Consider the following 20,526-nt stretch of genomic DNA (forward strand, 5'->3'; position numbering starts at 1 on the left):
ATGACTAGGCAGCCCTTCTTGGGGAATTAACATTAAAATACAAACAGCTTCAGGACAATCTACAGGCGTGACATTGTTGGAAGATGTATGTCACTGGGAGTGGGCTCTGAGGTTTCCCCAGCCATGTTTGGTTCCATCCCTCTGTCCCTGCTGCCTGAAGATCAGGATGTAAAGTTCTCAGCTACTGCTCCAGTACCAGTCATGGCTGCCTGCTGCCACCCTCCCCACCAGGATGATCACAGACTAAGCTCTGAATCTGTAAGCAAACCCACAATTAAACACTTCGTTTGTAAAAGTTGCCTTGGTCATGGCGTCTCTTCCCAGCACCGGAGCAGTGGCTAAGACACCTGGGTATAGTCATTCATAGAAGAGAAGCTTCCAGACTAAGATTAAATATGCAGACAGAGGAAGGCACAACAGGCCGGCGCATGCCTTTGTAATTCCACCAGTCTTGACCCTCGGATGTATTCCAAGTAAACTTTTTGCTGAGCCACTAGGGAAGTTCTCTGTCCTGGGCCCAAGATCAGCGAAAAGATGAATGGGGTCATGAGACTCTGTAGCTCCCTGGAGCAGCCATGGCCTCCCAAGCAGCGGCATGGCTTCAGCAGCAGCCACAGCTGCCAGGGTTTCTGCAGCTACTATGGTTTCAGAAAAGCAACCGGGCAGTGGCCAAGCTATTGTCCCACCATCAAGAGTCAAAGAAGAGGCTGCATGATTGACAGTTCCCTAGTCAAGGCCACTGGGCACAAGGGAAGGGTCAGCTCTCTGTCAAATGACTGGGTGATTTGGCCATAAAAGCTTTGGTCATTTGAAAGGAGATGCATCAAAGGACACTACAATAAAGACCATGTGGTGAACCCTCTCAGCAGGACCTCACAGCACAGAAGCCCTACCCTAATGCCCTTAGGGAGACTTGGGCTTCTCTGACCTTACTCTCAACAACTTTGATTACTAAAATGTACCTAGCCTTGATTGACAGCTTGATTCTCTCCAGCTAAAAATGAAAGGTTAAGCCGAGAAGGAAGGGAAGGGATGGGTAAAAGCTGTCCTCGCTGCTGGATAGGATTCTCATATGTAGCCTATCTTTGCAGAGTTACACATGCTTCTGTGGCTGGGGAATTATCCAGAACGTCTCTCTGTGTGTTTTCCCCTCTCCCTCCCAAGTACAAGAGGTTCTGACTGTCACTCACCCAGCAGATCCCAGCTGCTTGGCTAACTGTCGTCAGACCCTTTTTGTGACCTCATTAACTTTCGTGCCAGGAGAATTATTATACACTCCGTTTTACTGCCTCAGCTCTGCACAGCTGAACACTGAAGTAGGCTGGACAGACACTAGGTTGAGAGATGCAGATATCTCCATTCGATGCTTTCTCCCAGGCTCATGTCCATCCATCCTGACCCCCTTTTCTTTCATTCCCAATCTACATGTGATTTGGAGACTTTTGTCTTTGCTTAATCTTTATATTATTTCTAAATATTTACAGTTAATCAATCTAAGCCATTAAAAGACAAACCTCTGACAAATCTACATAAAGACAGCCTGCTGGGTGCTAGCTTTTATCTGCCTTATTCGAGCACTGCCTGTAATCTGTCGTGATTGGCTGAGACTCAGCACTTGACACAAGAGTAAGTTGCACAGTCTTTCTACACATCAGGTTAGGTTGGAGTTCACTATAATGGAGGAGATGTTCGGTCAAACTGTAGGAATCATGGCCTCAGTGAAACTAGGGGAAGAAAATCTTTTCTAGTTTGTTCTGTCTACTAAGGACATAGCTACAGTTTGGGAAAGAGGAATCTCATAGAGAAACTGTCCCCAGGTGTAGTGATATCCTTTATTCTCTAAAGACCGGGAAAAGGAAGTACATCGGTCACTTTCTTGTTGCTACAGTAAAATGCCTGGCAAAAGTAATCCAAAGGAGAAACGACCACAGCCATCAGAGTAGGAGGTGTGGTGATGGGAATCTCATGTCCATCAGAGTCGTGAGGCCTGGTGACTGGAAGCCCACGTCATAATGGGGAAGGGCATAGAGTCAGGAATCCCATGTCTGTCAGTGTAGGGAAGGCATGGTGGCTGGTGCATAAGGCACTGGTTAATTGTATCTGCTGCCTGAAAACAGACTGATGAATTCTGCTTCTCATCCCTCCTTCCCCTTCTTGTTAAGTCCAAGACCTCAACCTGTGGCATGCCATGGCCACATTCAGGGTGCGTTTTTCCACCTCAGTTTAACCTTCTAGACCTGCCGGGAAAGAACATGTTCCAGGTGGCTCTCCATCTTGTCAAGCTGACGGTGACCACAATTAGCCTGTAGCTTGCCTTCCTTGAATGAAAATATTCAACATCAGGGTTCCCTTAAACACCTGGCAGGTTGCCCTCACTGAGCTTGTCTGAACTGGCTCTGTAACCGACAGGGGAGTCCAAACGTTCTGGTTTGCCTGTCAAGGAACTCTTTCTGGAAACACTTTATTAGTCGTGGCTTTATCATTTCCATTCAAATAATTCTTAAAGATTGATCATTATACTAATTGCTCTGGAGGATTGCTTAATGTCCCTGTGTAACCTTGGTGAAGTTCTCTGTAGTGGGATCTGTGTCTTCTATAGAAAAGGAGATTTAACCTTCAGAGCAGATGCCCTTGCTTTACTTCCACCATTAGTTTTGCTTCTTAAATTTCTAGGGCTTTGGGGATGTGAGGAGCAAATAATTCCCCGTAGCCCATTCCATCACCTCCAGGAGGCAGTAGATGTTTCTACTTAATTGTCTCATTCTCTGGGTCAGTTGTGTTTTTTAAGGAGGTGGTTTCAGTAATGGAACTCCAGAGCTCCAACAACATAGTGCTTAACAATGTCAGTTCCAAATACTGAGGAGACTGTGGTGAACTTAAGGGGTGTCTGAGTCAGGGTTTCTATTCCTGCACAAAACATCACGACCAAGAAGTAAGTTGTGGAGAAAAGGTTTATTCAGCTTACACTTCCTGCTGTTTATCACCAAAGGAAGTCAGGACTGGAACTCAAGCAGGTCAGGAAGCAGGAGCTGGTGCAGAGGCCATAGAGGGATGTCACTTACTGGCTTGCTTCCCCTGGCTTGCTCAGCCTGCTTTCTTATAGAACCCAGGTCTACCAGCCCAGGGATGGCTCCACCCACAATGGGCTGTGCCCTCCCCCTTGATCACTAGTTGAGAAAAAGCCTTACAGCTGGATCTCATGGAGGCATTTCCTCAAGGGAGGCTCCTTTCTCTGTGATAACTCAGCTTGTGTCAAGTTGACACAAAACCAGCCAGTACATGTTTCATCTGTCATGAGACATGCTGATCCTTCAAGAGCAGTGTTCTTCTAGGTGCTCACAGACATCCTACTAACCATCGATACCTCCTGACTTTATTGATAAAGACACACAAGGTTATCATTTGCTGGTGCAACACAGGTCGGAAATGGTACTGTTAGGATTTGAACACAGACTTGGCCACAAAGCCTCTACCATTAAGTGTGCAGCACAGTCCAGGAAAACTTAAAGGCAGAGAAAGTGGGAAGGCTAAAGAAGTAAATAAAGGTTAGCTGATGTCACATGTGGACCCGTGGAAGGAGGCTTCCAGATCAACTTCTTTCATCTTTGTCCAACTCATAATTACCATACATGCTTGTGAGGTGCCATGAGATGTTTGGTTTGCGTCCGCAGGAGCTGTCTAAGTCAGATGGAAAATTCCCTCTGTGTTTTCTCATGAGCAAATGATCAGCTTGATTAACAAGCAGTACTTTGCATTTTCACAAAATATGCCCCCCACCCCCCAACCCCACCCCAGAGCCCCGAAGACATCTTATCAGCTTTTAAGGTTTACCAATTTGCTAGTTGTCCTCTTCATTAGTAAAACCAGATGCTGGGAGCCTAACTTTAAGATGTGTTTGTAGAAGTATTTGCTCCATCCAACCTGCTTCTTCATTTGGTGTTTCTATACTAATTTATCTCAAAAGTGATTGATGGTACTTTGTGCATTAATTCTAGTTAAAAGAACTGTTCTTTATTGTGGGTTGATATTAAGGTAATACATGATTGGACAGGAGAGAGATTGGCAGGGAAAGGTCTAGGAAGGATTCAAGGAAGAATCAAGATGGAGCCGGAGAAGGAGGATCTAGACCCAGGTGCTCTTAACTGGCGACAGGTAGAGATGAACATTTTTAAGGGTTTCTATGGGTCATTTTATCTCATGTAGAAGGCAGTTTGTATTTTTGTCCATAGGATGTAATCTTATTGTGTACAGGGTTTGTGGATTGAGAATTTAACACATAAACCCGTTTGATAAGCTTCTAAGCTTTGGAGTCATGTTTGTGCTGGGGAGTGAAGGAAAGGAACACACTGGGGTGGCCTTATCCACCTGGGACAGAAGCAACAGGGAGGGTGGAGTGAACCACCTGGGAAGGGAACCTGGTGGAGAGTGTGGCTTGTGGACCAAGAGACAGAGTTCACGTGCTCGGCTCCACACTAGAGAGGTAGGTGTCCACGGAGTGAGACTGCGGGGGTGTGGGCGATAAAAGGTGAAGCCTTTCTATTTAATATTTACTGCAACACTTTATAATTCAAACACTGACATCCTTCTAGCTAGTTCAGGATCAGCTATACACCTTGTTTCTCTCTGAGCTTTATCAGAGCTGAGTGCGGAGCCAAGGCTCTAGCTGGAAACAAGTGGAAAGTGCCGTCAAAGAAGCTCCCCTCATAACAGCCACCTGCTGTACGAAACCCAGCACCGCACCCGATGCAGGGGGTTGCCAGGCCTTCCCTTGGAGAACCCAGAAGACAGAAAAGTCACAGGGAACCATCTTTGAACTCTGACTGCAATCATGTCTCTTAAGATGTCTTTCAGCAGAGAGTAGAGTTTATTGCCAAGAAATACGTACAACTACTTTTTTTTTTTTTTTGTCAAATACAAATAAAATTAAGGACCCAGAAGATAGCTCAGTGGTAAAGATGCACACTACCAAGCTTGACATCTCAAGTTTGATTCCCAGAACCCACATTATTGAGGAAAAAAAAAAATCTAGCTTCCACAAGCTATTTTCTGGCCTCTCTGTGTGCACCCCCCAAAAAATAAATAAAAATAACTGTTATAAGGAGAAACTTCAATAACCTCCATCTCTTAGCATTGATGCTATTTGTCCTTGGCTCTGCCTGTGACCTCACCTACAGTGGTTTTCCTTTACACTTGATACAATACAGAAATCCAAGTAGGAGATGAATATACAGAGCTGTAGTTGGTAGGAGTGTCCTCAAAATACAATACTGAAGAGCCACTCACTGGCTTGACCGTTAAAACAAAGGCTCTGCCTCAGGTCCCTGGCTTGAACGTGACTGATGAAGAGGAGAGTGTCCTGCCTGAGAAGCTGGGCAGGACAAGCAGGCTCTAGAGGTCCATGTGTGCCGTCAGATCATTCCTCAGGGCAGGAGACGCGCTGGTGTGACCTCTCTAATTTTGCCATGCACTTGGCTCAAAAGCTAAGACCAGTACCAGGCATGAACTGGAAACAGCCCTGGAGTGAGATGTGCCTCCTCATGCGCACAGCTGCCTGTCCTAGGTACAGACGTCAGACACTTCACTGGCTGTTGCTCCCCAGCCTCAGCTGCTGGTAAGCAGTGAGAGCAGCAAGCAGAAAAGCACAGGCAGGCAGACAGACAGACAGACAGACAGAATTTTTAGGGAAAACAAACAAATTCGTCTATAACCCTCTTGTGGTCATTCACTTGGAAAATAATACCTTTCCTGTTTAACTAGCTTTATGGATTCAGATGACAGAATTATTTATTAAAAACTTCCCGCATAAGTTTTGTTACATACACTTCCCAATCTCATTTTTGTTTCCTGAATTCAGACGCGATGAGTCACCCCTCTGCCGTGGCTGCACTCAGCAGGTCGTTTGGTAGGGATTCGAAGTCAGGTCTGATCACTGAGTTAATCTGGTCCTCTGAACAAAAACAAGTCTCCCTGTGTTCTTTGTGCTTTTAAGTGTTTTTAATGGTATTTTATAGTTTTCATTGTACAAATATGGAGCCATCTGGGCTCTGCTTCATGTCCTCGGTTTCTACAGCTGGTGGGGAGGGCCATGCGTTCGGAGTTTCTAAGGGCTTTAGTGTATTTGATAACTTGGAAAACAAAATTGTTTTCTTTCCTTTGCTTTTCCTTCCTTCCTTTGTTCCTTCCTTCCTGCTTGTTTTATTTTTAAACAGGAATGTTCTACTTCAAACAGGCTGGTCTAGAAAGCATAGGCTCTATCTGCCCCTGTGTCCCAAGTGCAGGATGAAAGAGAGGCCAGCACCCCCACACCTGGCCTCCCTTTTCTTTTAGATCCATTACTAACGCTATGTAAAATATGGCTGACTGCATATTTATTTGTACCTTGCAAATCTGTTGAGTTCATTTGCTCCTTCTGATCGTTTTAATAATGTCTATGGTTTCCTACATATATGCTCCTGTCATTTGGAAGCAGGTGGTTTTAATCCTTCCTTGCAGTTTGGATGCTAGTTTGTTGGTTACTTAGTTTTGTTTTTCTTGGCTAATTCCTCTGGCCAGGACTCCAAATACTATGCTGGGTAGAGATGGTAAAAGTAGATACTTTAGCTGCTTGATTTTAGAAGAACTCAGTCTTCGTACAGAGGATTTAACCTGTGCGATATCTCGGTGGTTTCTAGCTGCTTGGGGGGGCGGGGAGCCTGTTGCTTCTTTGTTTTAAACCAGCAAAGATGCCAGATTTGGTGAAGTGATTATTTATTTATTTATTTATTTATTATTTGCTTATGTACTTATTTGCTTTATAGAGGTTAGTGTGCAGGTTTTTTTTCTCCTTCATTTTATTCTTATATTGGTTGATTCATTGAATAGTTGGTTAATCAGTTGGCTAAGCGATGTCTGTAACTAACCTTTGCCTCCATGGAACAGGTTCTTAGTTGTGTAGTCTGTGGATCCACTGTTGTTCTCTGTGTTCTCATAAACGCTCTGCGCTTCATTTTCTGACCTTAAAAAGGCAGAACCAGAAGACACGTGTCCTTCACCAAGCAAATCTGTGCTAAAGGTTCCAAACATTTCAGTTTTTAAAATAAGTATTTCATTTTCCGGTGTTTACCTTTCATGTCTTCAGAGTGTCACAAGAGCCTGTGGTGAGTTACAGTTGTGTTTAGGGTCCCAGCTCACTGTGTGGGGAAACTTGCCATTCCACACCCAGCTTGGTTTGGAGGCGGTATTGCAGGGAGAGGAGCTTGTCCCTGAGTGGGCTGAGCACCAAATCCACCCATCCAAGCAGCAGAAGGTGATTGGTTCCACGGCTGCCCATGTGAGCCACAGGGAGGTACTCATCACCCGTTTGTCATACATACACCGTCTACACTGTTGTGGGTTTCCGCACACTTGGCTCCACTGGCCCCGCTGACTGTAGTCAACCCTTCTGTCAATACGTTTATTGGGGTGGTAACACCTGTTGGACTTTTTTAGTCATATCAGTAGAGTCTTTACGCCAATAGCATTTAACCACATGCCCTTCGATGGCAGCACATTCACAGAAACAGTAGCGCGGGCTGCACTTTCATGGGTTGAAAATCTGACAGACGAATAGTCCTTCTCTGGAAAAACTCTTACTGCCGTAATTTGTCCAAACGGTGAAAATGTTTGTCTCGTAAATTGATCTATTAGCCTTGAAGCAATTCTTCCACAGTACACAGCAGTTTTTTGGATGTGACTGGTTCTCTAGTCTTCAAATCTCACCTGTTTAGTGTTAGTTTCTTGTGTACTGTTAGGGGCACCTGCTTACGTGTGGCCCAATTGGTTCTGATTCGTCCACCTCCCAACCATTGACCCCCATGTGTACAGTTGCATTCTCTGCATCCAGTGTGTTATAAAAAGATACAAAACCGTTGCCATGTCTTTAAGTACCCAGGCATCCGATATCTTACCAAAGGGTAAGATGCTGATTTGACGTCTTCTGTTGTAATTTCTGGGCTCAGCGCCCAACAAACACATGGAAATGATTGGAAGTATCTTTCTTCTGGATACTAGGTGCTGTTGCCCAATTTACTTTGACCTCCTTTCCCAAAATGTTCTCCCATTCACAGCAGCTAATACAGCACTGCATCTCTGTTCATAAAGCTCCACAAAGCAATGCGGGTCACTGCTTGTATGCTGTGTATAGAGTCCAGGGCTGCCCTCATCTTCTATCATGGTGGGTCCAATGGAGTGATCCTGGGACAGGGGGGAGGGCAGGGCTGCGGAGTGCAGGGGGCTGAAGGAAGCGGGGCTCCGGGCACCGGCTGGGGACAGAGGAAAAGGTACTGAACCCCGATCTTGGGTCCGCTCATCTCAGCCCACTCTGGACACCGTGCTCCAAACAGGGGCTTTTTTTTTTTCTGAAATGGAATCATTTATTGGCATGAATAGTACAGCTTTTGCCATAGCCTATAAATTTTGGTGCATTGTATTTTTAGTCATCTCAAATTACTTTCTAATTCCCTTGCCATTTCTCCTATGACTTGTTAATTTGGAAATATAGTGTTAACATACCCAGTATTTGTGTTTCTGATCCCTTTGTCCTGTGATCTCTAATTTTATGTCACTGTGTTTTGAAGATATGGGGTATGGTATCAGGCATTCCAATTTGATGACACCTACTTTGTGACTGTCCCATATGTACTTGAGACTGTTGATTCCAGGATTGTCAAGTACTTCCCTTCTCCTTAGGGCAGAATCCAAAATTTCTCAGTAAATTTAGTGCTTGTAAATCCGTCCATGGGCTAAGTCCACCCCACTTTGAAGCTCGTACTCTCATTCTTGTTCAGAAAATAATTTTGACTGATGTGTTTATATAAGCTTAATTATTTATAATTTCAGTAATTAATGCTCTGAGAATATATGGAACAATTACAATGTATGCTTATGGAAAGTTTTAAAATATATTGGAAAGGCTTGTATATAAGTGCTCAAGGCAGCCTTACTCAAAATAACCCTACATGGGTTAAAAACAAAGATCATCAGATGCATGGATAAACAAATATGGTGTATTCGTTTAGTGAGATATTATTCAACCATTAAAAGAAGTGAACTCTGAGGCATCTACACTGTAGATGAACTTTGAAGATGTTGGTAAGTCAGTCATGAGGAATTGTGCAATTCCACCCATGCAGAAACGCATGGAGTAGTCGGAGTCATGGCAACAGAGTCATGGCTCAATGTCTGTTTGTCCAGGTCTGGATGAGAGGGATTGCTTAGGGGCTGGGTTTAAGGAGTATGTTGGTATTGAATGTGTTCTGGAATTGGTCACTATCACCAGACAGCATAGAGAATCTGCTTGGTGTCTCTAGCATAGAACTTTGTGCATATGTTGTTACAATGAGAAAACCTGGGTGAACAAGACGGCTCAGAGAGAAACGGTGTCCACCGCCAAGCCTGGAGAGCCGAGGTCTGCATCTCCTCCTAGAACTCATTCATTAGGAAAGAGCTGACCAGTGAGTCATCCTCTCATCTCTGCTTTTGCACCATAACACGCACGCTCAGACTCATGCACACAAGAGACAGTAAGATGAGGTGAGAAAAAACATTTTTACAAAATCCTAATGAAAATAGAATCGTATCACTGTCCTTCTTCCCTTTCCTCCCGCCAGGAAAATTTCTAAAATATAGGCATGGCTATAGGCAGAAAAAACCAGAGAACTCTTGTTTTGAAATGATATTTAGAGCTGGAGAGATGGCTCAGTGGTTAAGAGCATTGACTGGTCTTCCAGAGGTCCTGAGTTCAATTCCCAGCTCACAAGCATCTGTAATGAGATCTGATACCCTCTTCTGGTGTGTCTGAAGACAGCTACAAGTGTACCCATATATAATAAGTAAATAAATCTTTTTTAAAGAAGAAATGATATTTCTATCATTTATTTAAAAATAAAGATCAAAGTCTAGAATGAAGAAAGTGTGAATGCCTCAGGCTTCTGTTCATCCATCCTTGGAATGCTCGGTATGAAGTGGATGAAAAACCAGCTATTTCACTCGTTGGCAAATCGGGGCACATCTGGATTTCATATTGCTGAATGTCATTGTGGGTTTTTTTTTTTTTTTTTTTTTACCAGTCTAGATGAACAAGATAAAGCCTTTGCTCTGGGCTGTGCTCTTGCCTCACTGAAACTACAAGGGCTCTTTGCTAGCGGCTTTTATTGTTAACTACGGAGCGTGGCTAGAAGCCGTTCATCAGTAACTGTGCTAAATCTTCAGCCGATCTGGATTTTGAGTGTTAGGGGAGAGTCGGGAAAAAGCAACGGGATAAATGGTAGCTTACTCAAAACAACTCTAAAAGTAAAGCGGGCAAAACACTCCACTGAGAAATACTGTAAGATGCCCGCATTGCAGTTGCGTTCCACAACGCCTGTGCCAAAACAACGCGGCATCAGCGACGAGCCCTGATGTGCCCGCTGTGTTCAGATCCCAGAGGGAGAGTCTACAATGTAAACCCACATTAGTACCTTCATGCCCTGGAGAACATACATGGTGCTGGTAAGATCTTCAAACCGAGAGGAGGAAACCCAAAGCATCATTAGTTCACCCTTCACTTGTCCTTCTCCACCGTGGTGGCGGCAGTATCTAATTATATACTGTGTGCTTCAGGGACGATACTGGAAGCTCTGTGTTGTCTTTCGGTGTAGTAAAATTCAGTTGCCTCCTTGTTCTTAGGGATAAGTTGAGTTCAGCTTGAGAAGGCCTGTGTGTGTTTGATGTTAGGTCAAACCACAGTGCATGTTAGCTGGTTAACCAGGATTTATTTGCTGTACAGAACTTGAGTCAATAGTTTCTTACACTACTGTTTCCATTATGTTTTATCCTAAAGGGTCGTAAAGAATTTAACCTAATGTATAAAAGCCATTAGCATGAGTTGGTCCTGGGGAGATGGATCAGCAGTTAAAATGCCGGGGAGGGGGAGTGTGAAACCCTGGGGGTTGCTTTTGCAAATTTGGTTTGGTGAACAGCATTGCCCAGCGAGTGACAGCAGAGGGAGAGGTCTGTGGTAGCGTGGGAAGAGCGGACAGATGCAGCAGGTAGGAAGACTTGGGGAATACAGTAGTCACTGTGCCCATGGCTACCACCCAGTGCCTGGCCAAAAGCAGCTTAAGGAAGGAAGTGCTTGTTTGGGTTTATGGCAGGGATACAGTCCACCAAGGCCTGTCTGTGGGAGCATCTCCCCACCACATGAGGCTACTTGTTCACATAGAGTCGGGAAGAGAACGGGATGTTGCTGCTTAACTATATGTCTCCGACTTAAGGCCCAGGACATGGGATGGAACTGCCCACAATTGTACATCATTGATGTCCTGTGTGTTTCTTAATCCAGCCAAGTTGAAAGTCTAAGTTAGCCGTCGGATGAGAGAAATGGGTTTTCCTTTAGGAGAGGTGGGTGACTCTGTTGAGCTCCAGTCCACCTCACATTCACAGAGACAGCTAGTGACCATGGGCCATACGAACCTGGTATGTCCAGACTACAACCCACAGGCTGAGCACAGCCAAGAATAGCTGAGTGTTGTCCAACAACAGCAACAGACCATAAACTTGCTTAGTAACTGGATTACATGGTTGGGGGATGTGACTGTGAGGGTCACAATGAGACGAGGTTGGACATGCTTGGAAGTCCAGGCTTGCAGGGGGCATGCTGACCTATTACTGTCACTCTCAGGTACCAGCAAGGTGAACCTTGTGAAGATCTCGTCCACGGTCTCCAGCCCTCGGGACACAGCCCTTGCTGCAGTCATCTGCAGTGCTCTGGCCACGGTGCTGCTGGCCCTGCTCATCCTCTGTGTCATCTACTGCAAGAGGCAGTTCATGGAGAAGAAACCCAGCTGTAAGCCTCTGGCCTCTGTCTCACCGTGAAGTGAGCTTGTTAGCGTTGCCACGCGAGGGTTCACAAGAGGCCTGGCTAAGGCCTAAGACCTATATAGGGTCACCAGTGTTTAGAACACGAGACGCAGGAAAACAGGTCTCTTTGGGAATTTTAGGGCCTCACAGGGATGCTAGCAAGGCTGTGATGTCCCAAGGCTACAAGGGAAAAATATAAACTGTCTATACCCTATATTCTTAACAAATTATTTTAAACCATATGTGAGTCTGCATAAGAAGAAATAGGCAGGCCTCAGCCTGCTACCACTTGGCCCAGCTTTTCAATGCCATGACGGTCTGAAATTGTTTCTCTAAAGCAACTCTGCTTCTGGCTTTCAGCCCATATGCAGGAAATTATGTAGACACTGGTATGAAACAGGTTGGGCTGTTGTTAAGTGGTAGAGCACTTGCTCATCATGTGCAAGGCCCCGGGGTTTAATTTCCAGCACACACAAAAAAATATGAGGGCTGGGAACTGGAGAAATGGCTCAGTGGTTAAGATCAGGGCCGACCTTCAGGAGGAAGGCTCAATTCCCAGCATCTACATAGCACCTTACAAGTGTCTGTAAGTCCCCTCCCAGGGGATCTCATGCCCTCTCTGACCTTCATGAGCACGGAGCATGCATGTGGTACACAGATATGCATGCAGGCAAAATACCCTTACACATAAATAATTTTTAAAAATGTTTAAGTGTGTGTGGGGTGGGGGGTGATAATGACATAGGCTTTGTATTGCTTGAGTTTGCTCAGTGTAGGCTCAGAGAAGTGTTATGGTTCAGAATAAGTTATTCTAGACCAAGCAGTCATGTTTGGTTGGCGTGCAGGGAGTTTTCAGTTTACTGTCTTCAGAGTATCTTGGGGTACACGGAAGGAACACATGCATAATGGTGTTGGCCCTTTAAAAATACAAGGGTGGTGCCTGGCTTCTTCTGGAGAAGTGTTGACTGTGAATCTCTCCTCTTCACCAGGGTCTCTGCGGTCACAGGACGTTCAGTACAGTGACTCTGAGCTGTCGTGCTTTGACCAGCCTCGGCTCCGCCACTGTGCCCACAGAGTGTGTTGTCAGTATTACCGGGACTCAGCCCAGACATATGGTGAGTTGGGACCGGGGAAGCGGAGTGGGACTGTCACATCGGGCATTGCCAAGAGCAGCTCTGATGCTTCGGAACGGGTGGCAGCAGGTCCCAGGCTGATTCTTTTCAGTCTGACGCGACTGTGTGACTTCCCTCTGCCGCCTGTGGTTTGGGTGTTCCAAGTCTCCTCATTTGAAGTCAGTGTCACTTACAGTCACTTCTTCCTGCTGTGAGAGGACGGGCTGCCATCTATGTGCAGAGGCAGGGCTGCTGTTGCTGTGCTGAAACACCATGGCCAAGAGCAGCTCAGGAAGAAAGGGTTTATGTGGCGCACACACATTCACATCAGGGTACATCAAGGGAAGTCAAGGCAGAAACTCAAATAGTGCAAGAATCTGGAGGCAGGGACTGGTGCAGAAGCCATGGAGGGGAACTGCTTCCTGGCTTGTTCAGCCCACTTTCTTATAGAAACCAGAACCACCAGTCCAGGGATGGCACCACCTACAGTAGTCTGGGCTCTTCACCATCATTAGCTAAGAAAATGTCCTACAGGCTTTGCCTACAGACCCAGCCTATGGAGGCATCTTCTCAACTGAGGTTCTCTCCTCTCAGAAAACTAACTCTTCCCTGTGTCAAGTTGACAACAGAACCAGTACGCCTTGGTTACCTGGTCAAGTCAAACCAAACACTAGTGTGTCTGGTTTCAATGACTTCTGTGAGGAAGAGGGGAAGGAGAGGTTCTCATCAGGGTCCAGCCTTGCTGGTCTCACGGCCTGTGGCTGGAAATAGCCATTAAGGAAAGTTAACACAGGTGGAAATGCTGAGACCCAAGCAGGCAAAGGTGACATGACTCCTCCACCAGCTCTCTGTCACTGACCAGAGGTTTCTACTTCATGGCCTAGTCCAGGCCTCAGCAGATGACCTCCTGCACTAAAACTCTACATGGCTAATAGTGCTTCTGGTGGCATTCAGTAGCCCTCTCTGTTGTCCTGAGTGTCTGGTTCATCTGGGCGTGGTGCCTATGAAGTTATCCTTGGGTACTATCATCTACCTTGTTGCTAGTATTCCAGGGAGGTTGGGCTGGCCTCTTGGAACCCAGTATCTCTTAGTGATGTTGCAGAATGGACCATGTTGGTCCCGTATGTCACACATGGAATGAGAATGTGTCCCCCTTGTCCCCTCCTTCCTGACTGGTCTCACTGGACAGCCCAAGCTGTCTTCTTGCTTCAGTCTGGACTCCAATGGACTGCTTGTATTTGACCTTTGAGTTCCTCCTTCTGCTGAACAAGCCGCCCAGATGGGATCAGCTACCTTTCTAAGGGAGCAAGGCTTAGCTGGAATGAACAGAAAGTTCAGGGGGAAAAAAGAAAGCCCCTTGCCTCACGTTTTTCTGCCTTTCTCAGGGCCTGTTCACCTGATTCCGTCCTTGTGCTGTGAGGAAGCCCGAAGCTCTGCCCGAGCTGCTGCACTTGGCTGTGGGCTGCATTCTACGGCTGCCCTTCAGGAGAGGTAACCACCCTTCCAGTCAACAGTGTATGTTCCTGTTTGCAAACATGTATCCTGGTTTACCAGCTTTGGGTTAAACTAGAGCTCTGCCTCTTAAGCATTACCGATGACTTCTTTGAATCTGAGTGAGTCCCCTGCAGGGATTTCAGGGGCCTGAGGTGGTTGATAGCCAGTACCACCTTCTGGCACTTTCTCCCTGTTCACCTCAGTTTTTATCTTACATTCCTCTAAAGTATGTGTGTGTGTTTCTGCGTGTAAGCATGCATACACAAGTACAGATGCCCTCAGAGGCCAACAGGGTCAGATGAGCCGTGTTACAGGTGGCGGTAAGTCTCCTGGTTTGGGTGCAGGGAACTGAGACCAGGCCTCGGGAACAGTGTGTGCACAGGGTTAACTGCTCAGCTCTCTCCCAGCTTCTATTCCTGACATTTCTGTGCTGTACTGGAGCAGCAATCCCAAAAACTCAATTAAGAATAAGAAGATGGAGGTGTTAGGCATTGAATATGCTTACATTAATTAGAAATCGGTATAGAAATCAATTTTAAGGTCAATGGAGTAGGTTCAGTAACCCCACTGAGGCAAATATAAAACAGCAACACTAGGATTCTTAGTATGTTGAAATTACAGCTGAAACGCTCTTCTGTGGTAATAATGGTTTTTTTGTCACTGTACAACACTTACAAATCTTTCGGATGTATGTTCAGAAACGCGGCTTCTGTGGGGGACATGATGCCAGTCTTCTTCGGGTCTGTTTCCCGTTCCATCTGTGCTGAGTTCTCTGACGCCTGGCCTCTGATACAGAACCCTCTGGGTGGTGACAGCCCTCTCTGTGACTCTTATCCTGAACTTACTGGAGAAGACATTTCCCTCAGTCCCGAAAATGAAAGCTCAGCATCTCTGGATTCCAATGGCGGCCAGGATCTGGCTGGGACAGCTGCTCCAGATTCTTCTGGAAAGTTTTTAGAAACTACTGACTCACGTAGATATGGTGATATCGATGTGGTCCGGGAGCAGACCCTAGCTCAGGATGCTCAAAGGACTCCAAGCAGAGAAGACTGGGAAGGCAGTGAAAACCTGAATCTAGCCACGCCCACAGCCTTCCAGGTAAGACAATGATGGCTTTCAGTGTGAGCCTGGCCTCACCAACCTCTGTTCTCACTTTGAAATCTGGAAAGGTAGACAAGGGATGGCTTTATTTTACTATTTCTTATACAGTATTTTATATACATAAAAGAGAAGAGTTTTTTCTTGAACAAACAGAGCCATTTAGTGGGAACATGAAGGGCATACACACTCTTCCTTGTCTTCTTAAATCTGACTACTCGGTGTGAGTGCTTCCTGACAAGGACGACAAGACCCTGTCTCAAGAAAACATGTTTGCAAGCACACCTTAGATTCTATTATTAATGGTGTCCTAGGGTTTCTATTACTGACACGTGGAAACACCTACCAAACAGTCCTGCACCTATGGCTCAGGGAACCTTGCAGAAGAGGGGTCAGAGAGATTGTAAGAGTCAGGGAGTTTTCTGTGAGGCTGTGTCTCCTAATGACATAAGAAGCCATTTCCAAAACGTCTCAGCAACATGACTACCCAAACACAAGGATGACACCAGCAGCAATGACAAACTGTATGGGGAAAAGCCCATGAGGCCTCAGCCCTACATAAAGGACTACAGACAATGGAGGAAGGCTGGGAGTGGGGAGGTGGTCCTCCCTAGGGCAGAGCACAAGGAAAGCTGGGAGTGGAAAGGTGGTCCTCCTTAGGGCAGAGCACAAGGAAGGCTGGGAGTGGAGAGGTGGTCCTCCCCAGGGCAGAGCACATGAAAGGCTGGGAGTGGAGAGGTGGTCCTCCCCAGGGAAGAACACAGGAAGGCTGGGAGTGGAGAGGTGGTCCTCCTTAGGGCAGAGCACACCAGCTTATTGGCCAGTGCCAAATGGTCAGCCCTGAAAACATACATACAAGTAAGATTGTATGAACTGAACAGGTTATACTTAGGAATGTATATGTATATACAAATACACATGTGCATGTAATAACAATAAAAAGTCAGAAATTTGAAGGAGGTGCAGAGAGGTATAAGGGTGATTTTTGGAGGGAGTAAAGAGAAAGGAGAAATGTAACATGACAGAGGGGGTGGGGCGAGGAAAAGCTGGACTCATCATCATCAATATCAACTCGGGGAAGAGAGGGCCGACTTTGGCTTAACAACTCTCAGGTTACACTCCATTGCTGAAGGAAGTCAAGACAGGAACTCAATAGGGCAGGAGACAGGGGCTGAAGCATGAGCCATGGAGGGGTGCTGCTTACTGGCTTGTTCGGTCTGCCTTCCTATAGAACCCAGAACTACCATCCCAGGGGAGTCACCACCATAGTTATCTGGGCTCTCCCACATCATTAATAAAAAGTCTACAGACTGGCGCACAGGCCAGTGGGGATGGGACATTTTCACAGTTGATGATCTTCCCAAGTGACTCTAGCTTGTGTAAAGCTGACATCAAACTAGCTCTCACGAATGGCAGTAAGGAGAGACAGCTCAAATAAATATCACCATCTACATAAAAATAACCTTCAACCCAAATACTTGTAAGTGAAAACGTTACTTTCTGAGATAAGCTATTTTACAGTCCACAGGTAATTACAAACATCTAAGGAGAACATTGTGAATCCAGGAAAAGAATTTCTAGAATGTAAACTATTTCCATATCCCCACTACAATCGAAATGAAACCAACATTTCTGAGCCCGTTTTAAAAGACTCCCTTCTGGATTCTGAAAAGTCCTTCCTCTTCAGGTGTCCTTACTGAATCTACAAGACTGAAGTCTACACACACTGGCCTCTTCACGGGCTCACGGCAGCAGGGTGTTTAACTTAATTCTGCTGTTTTCTGACTAGTGCATTCAGAGAAGCGGTTCACATTTCCTTCCAGGTAGAAATGCTTCGATACTTCCAAATGAGGTAGGCACACAGGAGGATCATCATGAGTTCAAGGCCAGCCTAAGGCGTACAGTGAGCAGTGAGCTGGACAGTTTCATGGGCTACATAGCAAGACTTTGTTTTTTTTTTTTTTAAAGCCAATAAAATCAAACAAAAATGATTTTTTTTCTTCAGCAGCTTCCTATCAGGAAACAAAGCATGGAGCATGTAGATCATTGTGTCTGTTTTTCTTGTTGTTTTTGTTTTTCTTAAGATTTATTTATTTTATGTATGTAAGCACACTGTAGCTGTCTTCAGACACACCAGAAGAGGGCATCAGATTCCATTACAGGTGGTTGTGAACCACCGTGTGGCTGCTGGGAATTGAACTCAGGACCTCTGGAAGAGCAGTCAGTGCTCTTAACCTCTGAGCCATCTCTCCAGCCCCCATTGTGTCCGGTTTTAAGGTGATCCTTAGTTGACTTGGCTCCATAGCATGAACTCGTGTAGAATTCAGAAAGGGCTTTATTACTCCCTCTGAGTGCAGTTCCAGCCCTGCTGTGAGGCTATGATTTCCAGAGCATGATGAATCTGTTTCCCGAACCAGTATTGTTACACACTGGTGTTCTGTGGGTGTTTTAGGATGAGTGTATAGGTGTGAGAGGTGTTCCAGACATACAGGTATTAGAGCTGTCTTTAGCCTCCACGAGTCTGTTAAATTCTATTCTCCCTGTGCCCATCCGGGCAGAAGGGAACAGAGCTGAGGCATGTGTAGTGTCTGTTGTTGAGATATTTGAGAGAAGAAAGCTAGCTTGTTTCCTTTCAGGAAAAGCTTGCCTGGTGGTTTTAAAACTTTATTTTTATTTTGTTGTTGCTGTTGTTGGAGCTGAGAAGTGCATGTGGAAGTCGGAGGACAATTTGCAGGAATCTGTTCTCTCCTCCCCGGCTTCTAGGGATCAAACTCTGTGCACGGCGCAGAGCTATAGTGCAGGCCCTCTTAGTGGTACTTTTTAAGCATCATTTAACGTCAACAGTGATGTGGATGTCAGTATGTGGGAGAGGTGGTTGCTGCCAAGTCTGATGACCTGAGTTTGACCCTTGATGGAAGGAAAAACTGATTCCTGTGTTCTGACCTCATATGTGCTCAAGACACAAGCATCCCCCAACTCAAAACAATAAACAATAAACAAACCAAAATAGCTCAGCAGAAAGTAGGAGAAGCTCTGAGAGGACTACCCAGTTCTCCAGTCTACCTGTCTGCTCTTTGCATGTGATCAAAGGAAGATGGCTGGCTTCCTTCGGTGGAGCCAACACGTTTGTTCCTGTTGCATCAGTTGGTCAACTCATCCGGTAAAGACCGTCTCCCGGTGTTCAGACAGACTCCAGTACTCTGGTTTCTAGATTACTTCTTTACCCAGAGACATTTTCCTTAGCTTTACCTACGTTACCTGCGAATTGGCGATGCTGAGGGGCAGTGTGTGAGAGCGAGGCTCTAGCGTCTTCCAGCACACAGGCGGCTGATGCCCGCTCCCCTTTGGAAGGGGGGCCGTCATTTCTGTGATGCAGCCCTTTGTTGAGGATAATTGTCTCAAGAAGGCTGTCCATTCCAGGGAGACTGCAGAGAGCCGTCCTGTTCCCTCACTCTTTGCAGACGTCTGCCAGGAGTGGAAGACTGAGGTTCTGTGACTGAGGTGACAAAGTGACAATATTCACTGGCCACCTCCATTTCTGGAGGCCGTGAATGACTTAGCTACGAATCCTTTAGGAAGCCCCACTGACGCAGTGTCTTCAAGTGTTCCTGTGAGGTTGATGAACAAAAGAATCATTCTTTTTAAGTCATTGTGATTATTATGGGTTACATACTGGTACTTGTATTGTTGCAAAATTATTACCTTCCTCGAGGACACATGGGGTGCTTGGGTGCGTGATACTACTAGCCTCAGCTGTGCACAATCAGTGTTAGCATGACTGGGGGGCAGGTTTAACGTAGAAGACATCACTTTTGAAGCTTTTTCTCTGTTGCTGTTTTAGGATGCCTGAAGGCCATCTTCCCGGTGTGGAGGTGTGGGTCTGGACACACCGTGGCGAGGCTTACAGACTTTACAGTCTTGACCTTCTGTGGTGTCTGGAAGCAAAAATAAATCTGAAGCAAACTGGCAGCATCTCCATCCTCTCAGCCACTAGCTTCTGAGCCAGACCAACTGTAAGCGGAAACCCCAGCTAGAAGCAAGAAGAGATGTAGGAGGCCTTGGGACCTGCGCTTCTTCTCTAAACAAGAACCTTAGCTGGGGCCAATCTAAAGGACCCAGTGAGACTGTGGGCATGGCAGGACCCAGCCTGGCTCCTTCTTATGTTCATGATGAATGTGGTTTCCCAAGACCCAGAGTATAAACTTTCATAGACATTCTCTTGTAGAAATAATCCACTACCCTGTGAAAAAGCCTTAGCAGATGACTTTCTTAGATTTTAGACAGAGCTCTGGGGGGGGGGGGGGTTCTGTTGAAGAAAGGCACTTTCTAACCAGCAGAATGGTATACGTCAGTGGTTTGTTGGGGCTTTGGAGCCCTGCCTGAATTGCAGTTTGGTGACCTTGACTGGCCTGTTGGTTACGAGCAGTTCCTTTGGCCTCTTCCCCATGAATATACAACAAGGTTGACAGGAGAGGAGGCCGTGTTATTGAAAGTAGCTGTGAATGTGGTTAAGAATGTGACAGGTTGGGGGGAAGGGAGATAGAAGGGGAGAGGGCATCACTTTAAAACCACCTACTATGCATATCCTGAAGCCTGGCTGTGAGCATGCGTTAGCGTGGCCTGCCACGTTCTGAACTTCCAAGGCCCCGAGTTCTACAGAAAGGAGAGATAGTGATGAGTCTAGGAACACATGATCCACACCTGAGCTTGTACAAAAGGCTTCAGCACACGTCTGCTGCGAGCACACGTCTGAAGAGCCCTTCAGTGAGAACGCCCTGCACATTAGAGCCAGACGTGGAAGAGCATTGTTGGCAGAGTTAGGAAGGACAGGGTCACCGGTGCCCTCTTCATCTAACCAAGGCTTTGAGATACAGCATTCTGATGTAGGGGTGCTGTGGGAGGTATTCCTCTTCCATGACAGCATTTAGACAGATTCCAGAACAATCTCTAAGGCCAAGGAAGAACT

At 46.0% G+C, this 20,526-nt stretch overlaps 1 protein-coding gene and 1 pseudogene across 2 annotated transcripts in view; one reads left to right on the forward strand and one right to left on the reverse strand.

The window, feature by feature from the left end:
- The window catches only part of TNFRSF19 (TNF receptor superfamily member 19), an 80,576-nt gene extending 60,856 nt beyond the window's left edge, over window positions 1-19,720 (forward strand). The window contains exons 6-10 of the mRNA XM_080925918.1: window positions 11,678-11,842; window positions 12,846-12,971; window positions 14,354-14,459; window positions 15,161-15,560; window positions 19,402-19,720. Of these exons, the coding sequence (XP_080782044.1) occupies window positions 11,678-11,842; window positions 12,846-12,971; window positions 14,354-14,459; window positions 15,161-15,560; window positions 19,402-19,410 (806 nt within the window). The 3' untranslated portion in view covers window positions 19,411-19,720. The remainder of the gene's footprint in view (window positions 1-11,677; window positions 11,843-12,845; window positions 12,972-14,353; window positions 14,460-15,160; window positions 15,561-19,401) is intronic.
- Window positions 7,167-8,190, reverse strand: LOC308428005 (nucleolysin TIAR-like; annotated as a pseudogene). The gene has a single exon. The product of its transcript is annotated as a nucleolysin TIAR-like (transcript).
- Window positions 19,721-20,526: the final 806 nt, after the last annotated feature.

This window comes from Micromys minutus (genome assembly GCF_963924665.1).
Source record: "Micromys minutus genome assembly, chromosome: 12".
In the NCBI taxonomy this organism is placed as follows: domain Eukaryota; kingdom Metazoa; phylum Chordata; class Mammalia; order Rodentia; family Muridae; genus Micromys; species Micromys minutus.